The sequence below is a fragment of the Trifolium pratense genome, linkage group LG2 (assembly GCF_020283565.1).
Source record: "Trifolium pratense cultivar HEN17-A07 linkage group LG2, ARS_RC_1.1, whole genome shotgun sequence".
Taxonomy (NCBI): Eukaryota; Viridiplantae; Streptophyta; class Magnoliopsida; order Fabales; family Fabaceae; genus Trifolium; species Trifolium pratense.
In genome coordinates, this window is record NC_060060.1 from 40,162,483 (window position 1) to 40,176,418 (window position 13,936).

At 31.2% G+C, this 13,936-nt stretch overlaps 2 protein-coding genes across 2 annotated transcripts; one reads left to right on the top strand and one right to left on the bottom strand.

Annotated features, from left to right (window-relative positions):
- Positions 1 to 1,135: 1,135 nt before the first annotated feature.
- LOC123908641 (PLASMODESMATA CALLOSE-BINDING PROTEIN 4) lies at positions 1,136 to 4,035 on the top strand. The gene is given in 5 exon segments (XM_045959336.1): positions 1,136 to 1,299; positions 1,920 to 2,159; positions 2,252 to 2,288; positions 3,459 to 3,656; positions 3,658 to 4,035. Coding segments are annotated over 5 exon segments (567 nt in total). The 5' UTR covers positions 1,136 to 1,247; the 3' UTR covers positions 3,698 to 4,035.
- A 2,225-nt stretch (positions 4,036 to 6,260) lies between these two features.
- Positions 6,261 to 11,417, bottom strand: LOC123908418 (14-3-3-like protein GF14 iota). Its single transcript, XM_045959040.1, has 7 exons — positions 11,176 to 11,417; positions 10,071 to 10,377; positions 9,456 to 9,543; positions 9,239 to 9,348; positions 8,399 to 8,547; positions 7,122 to 7,165; positions 6,261 to 6,623 (listed from the first exon to the last, which is right to left on the bottom strand). Exons 1-7 carry the CDS (start codon positions 11,246 to 11,248, stop codon positions 6,618 to 6,620), a joined length of 777 nt encoding a protein of 258 aa, XP_045814996.1. The 5' UTR covers positions 11,249 to 11,417; the 3' UTR covers positions 6,261 to 6,617.
- Positions 11,418 to 13,936: the final 2,519 nt, after the last annotated feature.

Consider the following 13,936-nt stretch of genomic DNA (forward strand, 5'->3'; position numbering starts at 1 on the left):
ATCTTACAATAAGATTAGGAGGGGTAGGATTCTATTTTTATTGTCCTTTCCTTGATGTATAGAAAAAATATTAATGTCTTTAAAATTTAAAAGAGTTCTAAAGATAAAATGAATCTCAAAAGGGTCTATATTAGGTAAATTCTAATATAAACCACTTCATCAAGTGGTCCATGGTGGACCAGTCACGAATAACATTATAACGAATACGAATTTTACAAAATACACCGTTGGATTGAAAGTTTAGATCATATAGATCATCCATAGAAAAATTTAGAAAAATTGAAAACCATTTGATATGTTATTGAGACACATCAAGATTAACAGTTTATTAAATAACGTAAATCTTGATGGGTCTCAATAACATATCAAATGATTTTCAAAAAATTTTACAGATGATCTATACGATATAAATTTTCAATCCAATAACGAATTTTGTAAAATTCATATTCGGTAGATCACTTGTCCACGGTGGACCATTTGTAAAGGTGGTCCACCGTAGCATTGGCCTTATATTTAGGGTATTATTTATTTAATGGTTTTGTTAACTAGTGTCTTGCACTCTTTAAGGTTTTTAATTAAAGAAATTATTTATTTATTTATTTATTGACAAAAAAATATTAATTTAAATTAATAGAATACATCAAATACAATCTCATATTCAACATCGCTAAAAATGTAAAATGATGAATTTGCGACAAACTCACAACATACAAGTTAATAGCATACAACGATCAGTTGCCTATTACAAATAATATGATAAAATTAAAGTGACCAGAATATTCATGCTTCCGAATCTGCATCGTTGATCTTTCAATAAGAATAAGCAAACACCGCAACTATACGAGAGGGAAACTATTTATTTAAAAAGTTAAACATTTTATTTTTTAATGCATTGATTTTACACATAAAATTTATTACTTCTTCATGTTACTATTATAAGCAAAAATTCATTTTTTAAGTTCATTAAAAAATTAATGTATTTGGTCTACAATATATGTCAAATACATTCATTTTTCAATGAAAGTAATGTCCTATGCTCCTAGAACTTTCTTTAGTATTTTTTTTATTTAATTAAATTTTTGTTTTTTGGTGTACCCTTATTTAATTACCAAGAAGACTACTAGAGAGAAAAATGTGAAAAGCCTTGAGCGGGTTAAAAAAAAACGCTTCTTTCTCTTGATCTCTTTTTCTTTTCTTTCTTTCTTTCTGCCTTAGACATACTCACATCAAAATCACCTTCTCTTGTCATGGCTTTTCTGGCCTATGTTCTGCTTTTCCTCTCCCTCACTGCTCATTCAAGTAAGCACCAAGAACTACTCCTATATGTTTGTCTATCTTTCAAGTTTCAACATTTTTAATTATTTATTTTTATTTAAGAAAACTATGAAAATTTTCAACATTTATATATTTTTCCTAATTCCTGATTTGGGTTCCTTTGATTATTTACAAAAACTATTTCCTTTAATTCTGGGTTTTCTGTATGAATAATTTTAGAAAAATATCAATCCAATCCACTGGTTGGTTCTGTTTTTTTTTTCTTTTCTATATGAACTAGTTCTGTTAACACAACTATTTTTTGCCCCTTTTTTATTGAAACGGAAAAAATGGTTATGCACTTATTAGTCCCTCCTGGCAATATTACAAGCAAAAATATAGCTCAATTGACAGAAATGTCAAAATTGTTATTGTCGGACCGGAGTTCGAACCCCGGTCCTCCACTTTGTGTGTGAGTTTTCAATGACTTTATCATTTCATCTATTTACAAAAAAAAAAAAACTGACGTAACTGATGGAATATTTCAGTTTTTCAATGAAGCTAAAAAAAATGTTTTTTTTTTTTTTTTTGCTGACCAGAGGGAGTATTGTTCTCTGAAAAAGGTGTAATTTTGGTGTGTAATTAACCATGTTTTATTTTCACAGGTGCTTTTTACTGTGTTTGCAAAGATGGTGTGGCTATTAAACTTCTTCAGGAGGCAATTGATTATGCTTGTGGAACTGGAGCTGATTGTACCCCTATTCTTCAAAATGGACCTTGTTTCCAACCCAACACTGTAAAAGATCACTGTAACTATGCTGTTAACAGTTATTACCAAAGAAAGGGTAATGTTCAAGGTAGTTGTGATTTTGCTGGTGCTGCAACAACTTCTCAAACACCACCTAGTAAGTATTTCCGTATAACCACCCACTACATATTTTTGTAGGATTTTATTTTTATTGATTCTCTTCTCTTCCTTGTGTTTCTTTTTCTACAGCTGCAGTTTCTGGATGTGTTTACCCTTCAAGTCCTGGGTATGTTTCATTATACGTATGATTCTTGTTCTGTTTTTTTATTTTATTTTAATGTTGTTTTGTTTATTTATAAATCAAAATAATTGAGTAAGTTTTTTGCAATTAAGTTTGAGTCTTGTGAGTGTGAAGTGAGAATTTTGTGGAAAAGTCCCATTTCTTATAAGCATTTTATGGTTAGCACTTACCTATTGGATGTTTTCATTTTCCAAAGCAGTTTTTCTTGAAGTAGTGTTTTTTCTTTTTGTTTGGCAAGTAAAGAAAGAGAGAAGAGACACACAAAATGAGTGGGGTCCACATCCTTTTCATTTCTACCTTATTATTATTATTTGCTACCATGCTTACTTTTTAGATTCATAGAATGTTAAATGTATCTGGTCTATATTATTGATTAGATATATCCAACATTCTATGAATTTAAAAAGTAAACATCGTCTTATAATAAGGACCGGAGGGAGTATTATGAGAAGAAAGACAAATAATCTGTTTTTTTTTTATTTTGAATTGTCCATAATGCCCTCATTAATTATGTAAAATGTGAAACATTTGTGTTTCACTGCCCTTGCATTTTACTTGCACATTAGTCAAAAGCCCCTTTTCTATTGAAATACTCCGTCGGATCTTTACTCCTATAACAAAAAAAAAAAAGTTTTTTAGATTCATTGGACGGTTAATATGCTCCCTCCCCCGTCACTGCAAATTTAATATTTTTGATAAATTGAGAAAGTGATGTATCTGATGGATAATATGGACCATATACATAACTTTTCTAATGAATGAAAATAGTAAAATTTGGTTATAACAGTGACCAAAAAGTATCTTGTGTCGAGCGAGTAAGACTTGACATGATTTCGATATTTCCAAGTCATAGATTTTGATATTTCCAATATCTTTGTTGTGATTTGGATTGCTGTCTCACACACTTTGACGTTTGACACAGTTGGCATATTGGTAACTTCAAGTTTGAGATTTGTCCGCATTTCAAGTTTGGTATTTCATTTTTTTTTAAAAATAAATTAAAATCTATATTGAAATGTGATTGGATCCTCTCCTTCACTCTCCTCTCTATCTCTCTCAATCCTCTCTATCTCTCTCTTAATCTCAGTCTCTCTCTCTCTCATTATTACTTCAAGTTCAATGTTGATATTTTTTTATCCTGGCTCTCTTTTGCAGCAATGCAGGAACACCATCGACAGGTTCACCCGGTTCAACTCCAAGTACGGGAACCGGCACTGGCACTGGCACTGGCACGGGAGGAACTGCGGGTAGCCCTACTGTGTTTGGAATAAGTCCAACATCTACAATTAGTGGCAACGGTGATCCTTCTACAGCTGTAGTGTCTTATATGAAAAGCATCAACACCTTGCTATTGTCCTTTGTTTGTTACCTTGTGTTTAGCCTTCAAGGTCTAAACTAAAGGTGCAATGCTTTACTATTAGTACTAGCTAGTGAATTAGAAAATTTTAGGGGGTTTTATGTGTGGATGAGATTTTGCACAAAAACATGATGGTTAAGGTTATTATGTGATTTTACTTATATGAATCATCTACTTGCAAACCCAATTTTGTTTTGTTCCTCCTAAGTAGAAATTTTTTTTGTAGGGAATTTGGTTTTTTATTTAGTGGTGACATATTTTGATTATGACAACATGAAGGGTAGAAGTAGTAGCCTTTTTCCATTTGTATATCTAAGAATATGACCTGCACTATTTTTTAATTAATTTAATGGAAGCCAGCTACCCTATTTATTATCTAGTTTACATTAAGGTTCAATTTCATGCTAGCCGGCTTCTTCCTTGATTTGCCTTTGACATTCCTTGCAGATTCAAAGAAGATGATGTAATCTCAAAGTAATTTAAAATGTTGTAACGTTTTATAATAATTTTATATATAAAGGTAGGTCATGCTGACACTAGTTAGCAATTTCGATAAAAGTATATGAATCGACAAGTTAAATTCTCGGAACTCACGAAATCCTCCAATGAGTTTTTCATATTGTAAATGATATGCAAACTCGGTCCATCATGTAATTTGAGTTGAATATTTTACTTACACAACTAACTTACTTACCTACGTTTTACTTTAAGGGGTTTTTTCTTATAAGAAAAAACGTTACGATTGAATCAAACTCAAATAGAGTCGGTCCAACATTAAATTAGACATAAAGCAAATTTTAAGGTGAGGGTTTTGCATTAAAAATATAATATTTTATTAAAATCATAGAATTTTGAGACCCGATACCACCGCACATCATGTGCATGCATAATGAATTTGAGGGTATGTGTTAGATAATAAAGTATTGAGTTATGTTGATCTGTTAGTTTAGAGTTCATTTTATATATTTTTTAGTAATCTTTTATATTGTTAAGCTATTAGTATTCTATGAAACCTTAATCTCCTTTGTTATTCTCTTCGTTTATATCTGGGGCTGATTCTAACACTCTGCTTTTTGTAACATTATGAAAAGTATATAGGTTGTTCAAAGGTCACTATATCAACAATACAAGATGTGAATTTCTACCATCTCTTTCCGTTTTTGCATTTCTTTCATGGCGTAGAAGGATTTTTTCTCTTGGACACAATTGCTCCTAAAAGTCAATTACGACTAAGAATAATTTTGTTTTACATCTTGACACGCTTAGCATACAAATCATAAATAAATACTACTTACAACGTAGTTAATAAAAGTGCATGCCGGCATTTTTTGTAATTTAGAACACAATCAAACTAGGGAAAGATGTTTTAATCTGAATAAAATAAGAAATGGTGAGGACAAATGTGTTTTGAAACTATTTGTTCACGATTAGTTAGTGTCTTGCATCGGATGAATGTAGTCATGAAGTTAGAGAAGAATTGTCCATTCCATTAAGATTGAACCGAACTGTATAATTGCTTTATATTTAGACTGTCTGATCCTAATTAGATGGTCAGATATTCCTTAACTGCATGCAATTTTGAATGCATGCAATCCAAATCCCTTGTATCGATGTATCATAATTAAAATCAAGGCTTAAATGTAATTTTGATCCCCTATATTTAGTAAAATGCAAAATTTTGGTCCCCATTTTGTTTTGTGCAATGTTGGTCCCTTAATTTCTTTTTCCGCAATTTTGGTACCTACTATTTTAAAAAAATTCAGACATTTGGTCCCCTAACACGCTCGCAAGTGCATGAGTATATCATCGTAATAAAAAGAGTATAGAATCCACATGGACTAATGAGCAACATGGTATAACTTTCAAATCAAGGAAACATATAGTGATTTTTATAAAAACAATAGTGATTGAGATTGATTGGTTTTGAGGGTTGTATTTAAAGGCATTATGCCTCACTTTGAAAAACAATCAATGAATGAATGAATAATTATCTCCTTGCATAATCTTTCTTAATTGTATCGGATTCTATTCTTTTTTTAGGTCAATTAGCCTAATGACTAGAAAATTCACCTTAAAGGTAAATAAGTAGAGTGTCCCGGGTTCGAATCCGGGTTCCTGCACATATAGTGCGATATCCCTACCAACTGAGCTATGCTCAAGAGGACATATCGAATTCTATTCTAAATCCTTAGAATCCCTACTCTTGAGAATTAGATTTTTCGGTTTGTCCTAAAATCCATTTACCCGTTACACTTGCAGTTTTGTCCACTATTAAACTTTTGTACACCCATTCACCCCTATAATAACACTCGACCAACTTGCAAACTTTACAAGATCTTTTATAGCAAGAGTGGCCATTTCTCTGTATATAGCTCTTGAATGTAGCCTGCTTTCAATTTTATTAGACTAGGTTCCATCATATGAGTAATAACAACGAATTTTTTTATAAGCAATAATAACTATGCATTTCCTATAAGCAAATATATCCTTTTTACATGTTAGTTTAGCTTATTGCTTAGCATCAAGATTTAAAATTATGGTAGCTGCAGATGCACGTCACAATCTTTGAAATTGCACAGAATTGCAGCTAATGCAACAACAACTTCGGTTGGGGAGTGATTGCACTTGCATACATCGACAAAATAATAACAAAATCAATAATACTGTTGCCTTAACTACAATTCGAAGTACACTGCTCTGCATTCATAATAGAGATGCATTTAGCTATATGTAAACCATTCATTACTTCAATTTAACACTTTACTTCAAATATATAAAAACAGTAGAAAGAAAAGCTTCGGTAATCATAAGAGAGAAATAAAGAGCGACACATCAAAGATGAACACAGTAACTATGAAGTCCGGTTCAAAGTGAGCTGCAAGATAAGCTGAAAAATGCTCTCTTTGCAGCCGGGCTATTAGATGCCTCACTACAGCGTCCAGGGTCAGCGTGCTATTTCAGTGCTGTAAATACAAATAAAAATAAAATAAATATCATGAACAGAAATGTTTGCACATAGTTTTGTTGCAAAAATAATGCGAAACATTGCATAAATATAGAGAATTGGTGCTAGTTTTAGTCAGAGATGGTTTTGTCTCGAGATATAGTACAATTGTATATACAAAGTTAGTGCCAAATTTGTCGACCTAGAAAATCATATAATTAAAAGGTATTAATTGAAACATTGACTGATTGAACATCCAACCAACCTAACTTAGGCCTCTTTCAATTGAGTAAATTGTCGAGCTAGACAATCATGATCCCCGTTTTACCAAAAACAAAAACATAAATACAAGGTATTGATTGAAACATTGACAGATGAATTACCCAACATGCTTACTTTATAGTCACTTTAACTAATCTGTGTTACTGATTGCATTTGCTTCTGTTCTAACAAATTTAGTACTGAAGCTCTGTACCGAGAAAATAGTACCGAAGCTAATTATGAATCATACACATACCTCTGGTTCAACAGGTTTGGCTTCTTCTGTTTTGACTTCTTCACCTGCATGAGAGCATTCATTATTTGAGCACAGTGATATAGAGTTGCTTAACACAACTATCATGCAACATCAACTATGAACACTTGAGCATATTTTTACTTCAATAGCACAATCATTTAGGACTCAAATATGAACCACATATGCTACTCCACATCCTTATAATTTTTATTTATTTTTATATTTTGTTTGAAGTTAATCAACAATAAAGAATCATTCTTTATATTATTGGACATTCCTTACGTCAAAGTTATTCATCTATGTTTATAAACATCGATAATGGATCAAACTTCAGTTTTCATCTATGTATGTTACAAAAGTCTTACTTGACTATTTGAAAAGGTAAGTTACATCTTCAATTTATCAAGATAACATCCAAATAACATTATAATGACCGTTACAATAGTAAAATTCATCAAGTATTTTTGAATTTTTTTTAACTAAGATTGTGATCTCGATGTTGTCAATGAGGGTCTAATTGAAGTGTTGAGTGGTGAAACATTATTTGTAGTATATCATCACATGGTCATGCATAAAAATTTCTAACAGAACTGAACTAATTGGTTCAACGGTGTAAAGATTTTTAAAGATAAATGACCAACTTGAAATTTTAAATTAGGTTAAAGCACCTCTTGTGTAATTTTGCCAATAAAGTAAAGAGGAGTTCTTAGCCTTAACTCTTTAAGAACTCAAGAAATCACTTCATTTGGAGATGCTCTAAATAACAAGAAACTTGGTTGTGCAATTGATTGGTCATGAAATTTTTAGATATAATCTTTAAAATTTATATATTTTGTTATACATATTTATTATATAATATAAGTATGAAGGAAAATAAAATCTCACTATATTAGTAATCATTGAATATTAAAGAAAAAGTTGATGTTTGAGAGGGAAAAAAATTTGCAAATAAAAAGACAAAGAACTAAAGCAAAAAATTGAAAATAAGAAAAATCAGAGTGAAAAGATAATTGCATTTAATGTTATACTGTCATGCTTAGATAATTTAAAAGTTGATATATAGAATAATATAATATGATGAATATATTACAATACATTTTAGTGTTATAATGTAGTGTAGTGTGTATGATGTAATTTATTTAAAAGTGGGAATAGTTATTGTTTGGATTATAAACTGTTCTGTTTCATATAAGTATATAGACATGGACTAATATGTCTCAAAAGAATGTTAGCGGAGCATAGCCCAAATGCATAATAAATCTCAATCATCATCTTACCTCCATCCTCAGGTAAATCGGAGGTCCAAAGTGTAAGGTTGTCTCTCAACAATTGCATGATCAAAGTACTGTCCTTGTATGACTCTTCACTCAAGGTATCTAAATCCGCAATTGCCTCGTCGAAAGCTTGTTTAGCCAAATGACAGGCCCTGCATGTTTCAGTAATCACATTTAAATGAGAGTTAGCAATAAGAGCAATTCATTGAACCTATGCAGATCATATAATAGTGTTAGAACTTAGAAGCACAGATGTGTGATGTTTTTTGAATTAAATCTAGATGTATTCCTTGTTGAAAACAATTCTATTCGAGGCCTACATAATAACAAGAGAGTATGATAGCTCTCAAAAGAAATTTGTTTGGCACAAAAGATCAAAAAAGGGATCTCTCAGTAAGCAGTATCCTTGAACATATTCCCACCACTTGTGAAGCTAGCATACTACAACTAGGCCAATCCCATTGGATTATTTGTGTGTGATAGGATGTGAGAAAATTGTACTCCTAAATTTTATAACAGATGATTGTTAATTAACTTGGTTGGATGGACCAATACCTAATGAGTAATTAAACTAATAATGTTCAATAAACTATAAACCTAATGAGTAAGAGATGATTTTTTAATGGCCCTAACTAAACATATGAAATTCACACTTTTAATCGTGCATAGTAATTAGTAAGATGGTAGCTACATGGTCACCCTGTCCTCTATTAAAAAACCCGTTTGGTCTGAAAGTTTACTTTTGGACATCATGAAATTTACTTCCAGACGGAACAAAATCAGTAACTTGCTAAACACACTACCAAACTCAATCTATGCCATGAAAGAGTATAAGTAACTTGCCTTTCAGGAGAGTTCAGTATCTCATAGTAGAAAACAGAGAAGTTGAGTGCAAGTCCAAGACGGATTGGATGTGTTGATGGAAGATCCGTGCTTGCAGATGCGGAAGCAGCCTAACAATCATCGAAATATTTTGTACATTAAAACAAGGCACCATAAATAGAGATTAACACAAAACATTCACTGGTGAAATGAGGGAGATATCAGACAATATACCAACCTCATATGCCTTCAGTGACTGCTCAGCTGCCTCCTTCCTATCTTGTTCGCTCTTAAACTCAGCAAGATATCGATAATAGTCACCTTTCCTGCAGGATGAAACAAGCTTATGGAAATCAAATAGAGAACCAAAGCATGAAAAAGCTAGCAAGAACAAAGAGACGTCATGTTATATGAGACGAAATATTATTTGCAAAACCAGAACCAATAAGCAGAATATTCTGTTACCTTTTATTTCTCAGCAAGTAATATATTGAGATACAAAAATAAATTCAAGATACAATGTTCGCTTTTATCTCAGATGTTATACTTAATATTAATATGTGCTACACTTATGAATGAATTCATATCAAACGATTCATATTATTGCTTTAACAATTGGGATTTAAAATACAAACTTAATTAAATATGAGTCGTGTGATCTTTCATCCAATGAACAAAATCAAATATAGTGATCACAAAATATTTTGACCGTGCCTGTGAACTTTTTACTGCATTAAAATCGATTTGCAAAATATGGAACAAGCAATTTTATTCCATTTGGAAACAGATTCTCAAAAGCAGATGATTATTAAATTAACCAAGAAAATGAGACAGGTAAAACAACAAGACTCACATCTTATAGTAGAAAACAGTAGCTTCTCCTGTGGTGGAAGAAGGAATGAGATGTTGGTCAATAATTGTGAGAATGTCGCTGCAAATTTTGGACAGTTCCTCCTCAACCTTTTGGCAATAACTCTTGATCAGTTTCACATTGTTCTCATTTCCCTTACCCTCTTCTTTCTGTTCAATTGAAGACATAATTCTCCAAGAAGCTCTCCGTGCACCAATGACATTTTTATATCCCACTGAGAGGAGATTCCTCTCTTCCACAGTTAGTTCAACATCAAGTTTCGCTACGGTCTTCATGCACTCAACCATTTCTGCATCATATATACATATATAAGTATGTGTTTTCAACATCAATATATCACATCATTCATTAATTGTTTACAATTTGTATGTTAACACCACAAAATTACACCCTACATAACAACTCATTATCAGTCTAACCATGCAAGATGGTAGACATTCAACAATATTTATATAACATTTTGATAAAATTAATTTAAGGTGACACAAATTGATTTTGTAAAATGGATTCTGACTAAAAGCGAGTTGAATGTAAAATGATTTATGTTTGTCCCATAAGTCCTAGCTCAACTAGCAAAAATGCCGAAATTGATAGGCTGGACGTCGTGACCTGGGTTCGAACCCCAGATCTCACAAGTCACAATTATATGTGAGTTTAATTTCAGTGGATTACCACTTGATCTAAGACAAAAAATAAAAATAAAAAAATAAAATGATTTATGGTTGGATATATTCCCGTAAACATGGATGGAACATTAAATTCAAGGCTAAAATCAATTATAGATTCAAGTTAGAATTAATTTCGAACATCCAATCATACCAAAAGTGAAACCAATCAAAATGCTTTATGATCCCATGCAAGTAGAATCAACTATTTATTATCAACAAAATTTCTAATTCTGTCAAAAACAATTGTATTGTATCCAATGTAGAATAATTGATTTGAAAAACTCCAAATAACAACCAAATGTACATTGAAATTAACATTATGTATATAAAATCAATTAGATAAAGTTAACATTAATTAATCTACACATGATTTAAGGCACAATTAAAGGAACCAGGAAATGAATGAAGAAAACTGAAACCTTCATATCTCTCTGCTTGCTCAGCAAGCTTGGCCATGTAAACCTGAGTCTCTCTCTCTTTCTCCGTCGACATTGTTGTGTAAGAGGGGAAAAACCAAGTTTGTGATTGTGTGATGTGTTTGTGGAGAAGAAGAATGCAAGCGAGCGAGGAAGAAGGGAATGTACGAAAGGGTAGTTATATAGGTGGAGCAACTTGTGGAAGACTAGATCTCAACCGTTGGATTTATGTCAGATTTTCCTGGCTTGTAATTCATGTCAGATTTTGAATTTGAATGATGAAGAAAGCGCACATGAGAAAAAAAATTAAATCAAAAAAATTAAATGATGTGAGAATATTTTTTATTTATTTATTTATTCATGAGCTTGTGCCTAAAGACTTTTTTCTTGGATTTGTGTCTAACTAAGTATTTCTCAATGTATTTTTGAATGAGACTCATCCTTATGTCTTAAGAATTTTACTCATGTTCATCCGTTGTAGTCATTCACAATGACTAGTTCATACTTCTTACCATTCATTTACATAGGATGTTTTAACAGGACCAAACAAATCAATGTGTAAAAGTTTCAGAGGTAGAAACAACATTCTTTGATTTGAAAGAGGTTTTTAAAAATTTGCCTTTCTGACATGCCTCACACAGAGTATCTGGAAGCAAATTTCAAATTAGGATGACCTCTCACTAAATTGAGTTGATTAAGCCTTGAGATTCTTCTCATACTAATATGGTTCAATCCTTCTGACTAACGGCTTTACATGACTCTTGATTAAATATAATGTCATGACCATTGTCATTTAATTGTCTTATGGCCCGATGATTATGCATTAGAGCTTCAACTAATAAAACATTTTTAACTGATTGTGCTAGCAATTCTTAATACAACGACTCTTATTCTGTCTTATATATATATATATATATATATATATATATATATATATATATATGGGACTATAAGCATTTGAAGAAATAAGTTTTGAACTCACAACTACTGATATACTCTTTGAAGGTAAAGCACAAAAACCCTTAGAATATTCTTACAAACTATGTATCTTAAAATATCATAACACTTAAAAACTCTAAACTTAATTTAGTTTATCACTCACTAGCGGGCCAGACAGGCGCGTTCTGCGCCTGCCTGTGTCTAACTTATGTAAAAAAAAAAACTCTTATGTTATGAAATTAAAAATCAGAGATTTATAAAGTTTTGCAATTAAAAAATGTACCTTATTTAAATTTCTGTAAGAATTGTGATAGTTGGAAGACCTTAATAAGAAAAAACCATTGTGTTATTTGAATTTAAAATTTGAATTTAAATTGAAGGGTAATTTGGACAATATAAAAAATCCAGTCCAAACTCATCTATCCTTTTTATATATTGTTATAGATTAACTTGAATAGCATAACTTTGTGGTATGCAGCGGTTACCATTGGGTGGATGTAGTTTGATAACCAACCAAGTAAATGAGGGTAAAATAGGTATTAATAAAAATCCAGCCCAAACTAAGGTATCCTTTTTATATATTGTAATAGATTAAGTCTTATGTGATTATAATTTATAATGAATAAACTCTCTTGCGTGAGGAGACCGGACTATCCCTAAGATTATGGGATGAACTATTATAAAATCTTTATGTCTATCATTTTCTATCCTTTTTATACTTGATCATTCTTGCAAACTACTCCCTCCGGTCCTTTTTATAAGGAACACTTAGGGCAAAAAATTTGGTCCTTTTTATAAGAAACTTTGACCAATTTTCAAATGTTTTAAATGTTCAATTTCACTTATGTCCTTATTTATTATGAGAGAGAATTTAAAAATAAGTAAGTTAGTTGAATAAAGAGTAATTAAATAAGGGTATACATGGAATAAATTAAAATTTATAAGAGTATTAAATGAAAATAACTATCTTAAATGTGATTCATTGGTCTGTGTGATTTTTTCAAAGTGTTTCTTATAATAAGGACCGGAGGGAGTATTCTTGACTTAAAGAGTTTTTCAGACAAAGAAAACACAATTTAAAGTTTTGAACACTTTTTTATTTTTGTATTTTTTCAAAAATTTTGCAGATTTTTTTTTATTTTTATAGCATCCCGTAGAAAAATAACAAATTGAAAAACTAACAAAACACACGAGAAGCATTAAAAAAGCGTGAGCCGTTATTAAAACATTATAAAATTGATGATTCCCACCAAGAATTTGATCGCCAAGTGTGCCGTCAAAAGAAATTCTCTCGATTTCCAAAGGCAGAGGAAGATAAAATAAGGAGATACATGGCGGTTAGAACAGTCCAATAAGGCATAAGCAATAGCCAGCCGGCCACAAGACGGACGACATAGAGGAATGATACCACATCTGGTGACCTGGATTTGGAGAATAATACTACTATATATATATTAAATTAAATTTTTACAATCTGTTTTGACCAACAACAAAAAAAAATTACAATCTGGAATCACGTTAAACCAAACATATATTATCAGAACTGCATAAATTCTTACTATAATTTGGATCACAATTATACATAAATCCTATACCACATATATTTTAATTTAAAGAGTATTAGCTGTATAGAAATTCTCTAAGAGCATTACTGTTGGCAATTTTGAACGTTTTGCCTTAGAAATTTTAATTTGAAAACAGTTTCTTAAATTTGAAATTATATTTGTAGAAACTTTGACCCAGTGGATGAACAAACAAAATTCTTATGGACTGAGTTCTCACTTCTCAAAGAATTCTGTAAGGGAAGGTTGTGCTACTATCTCAA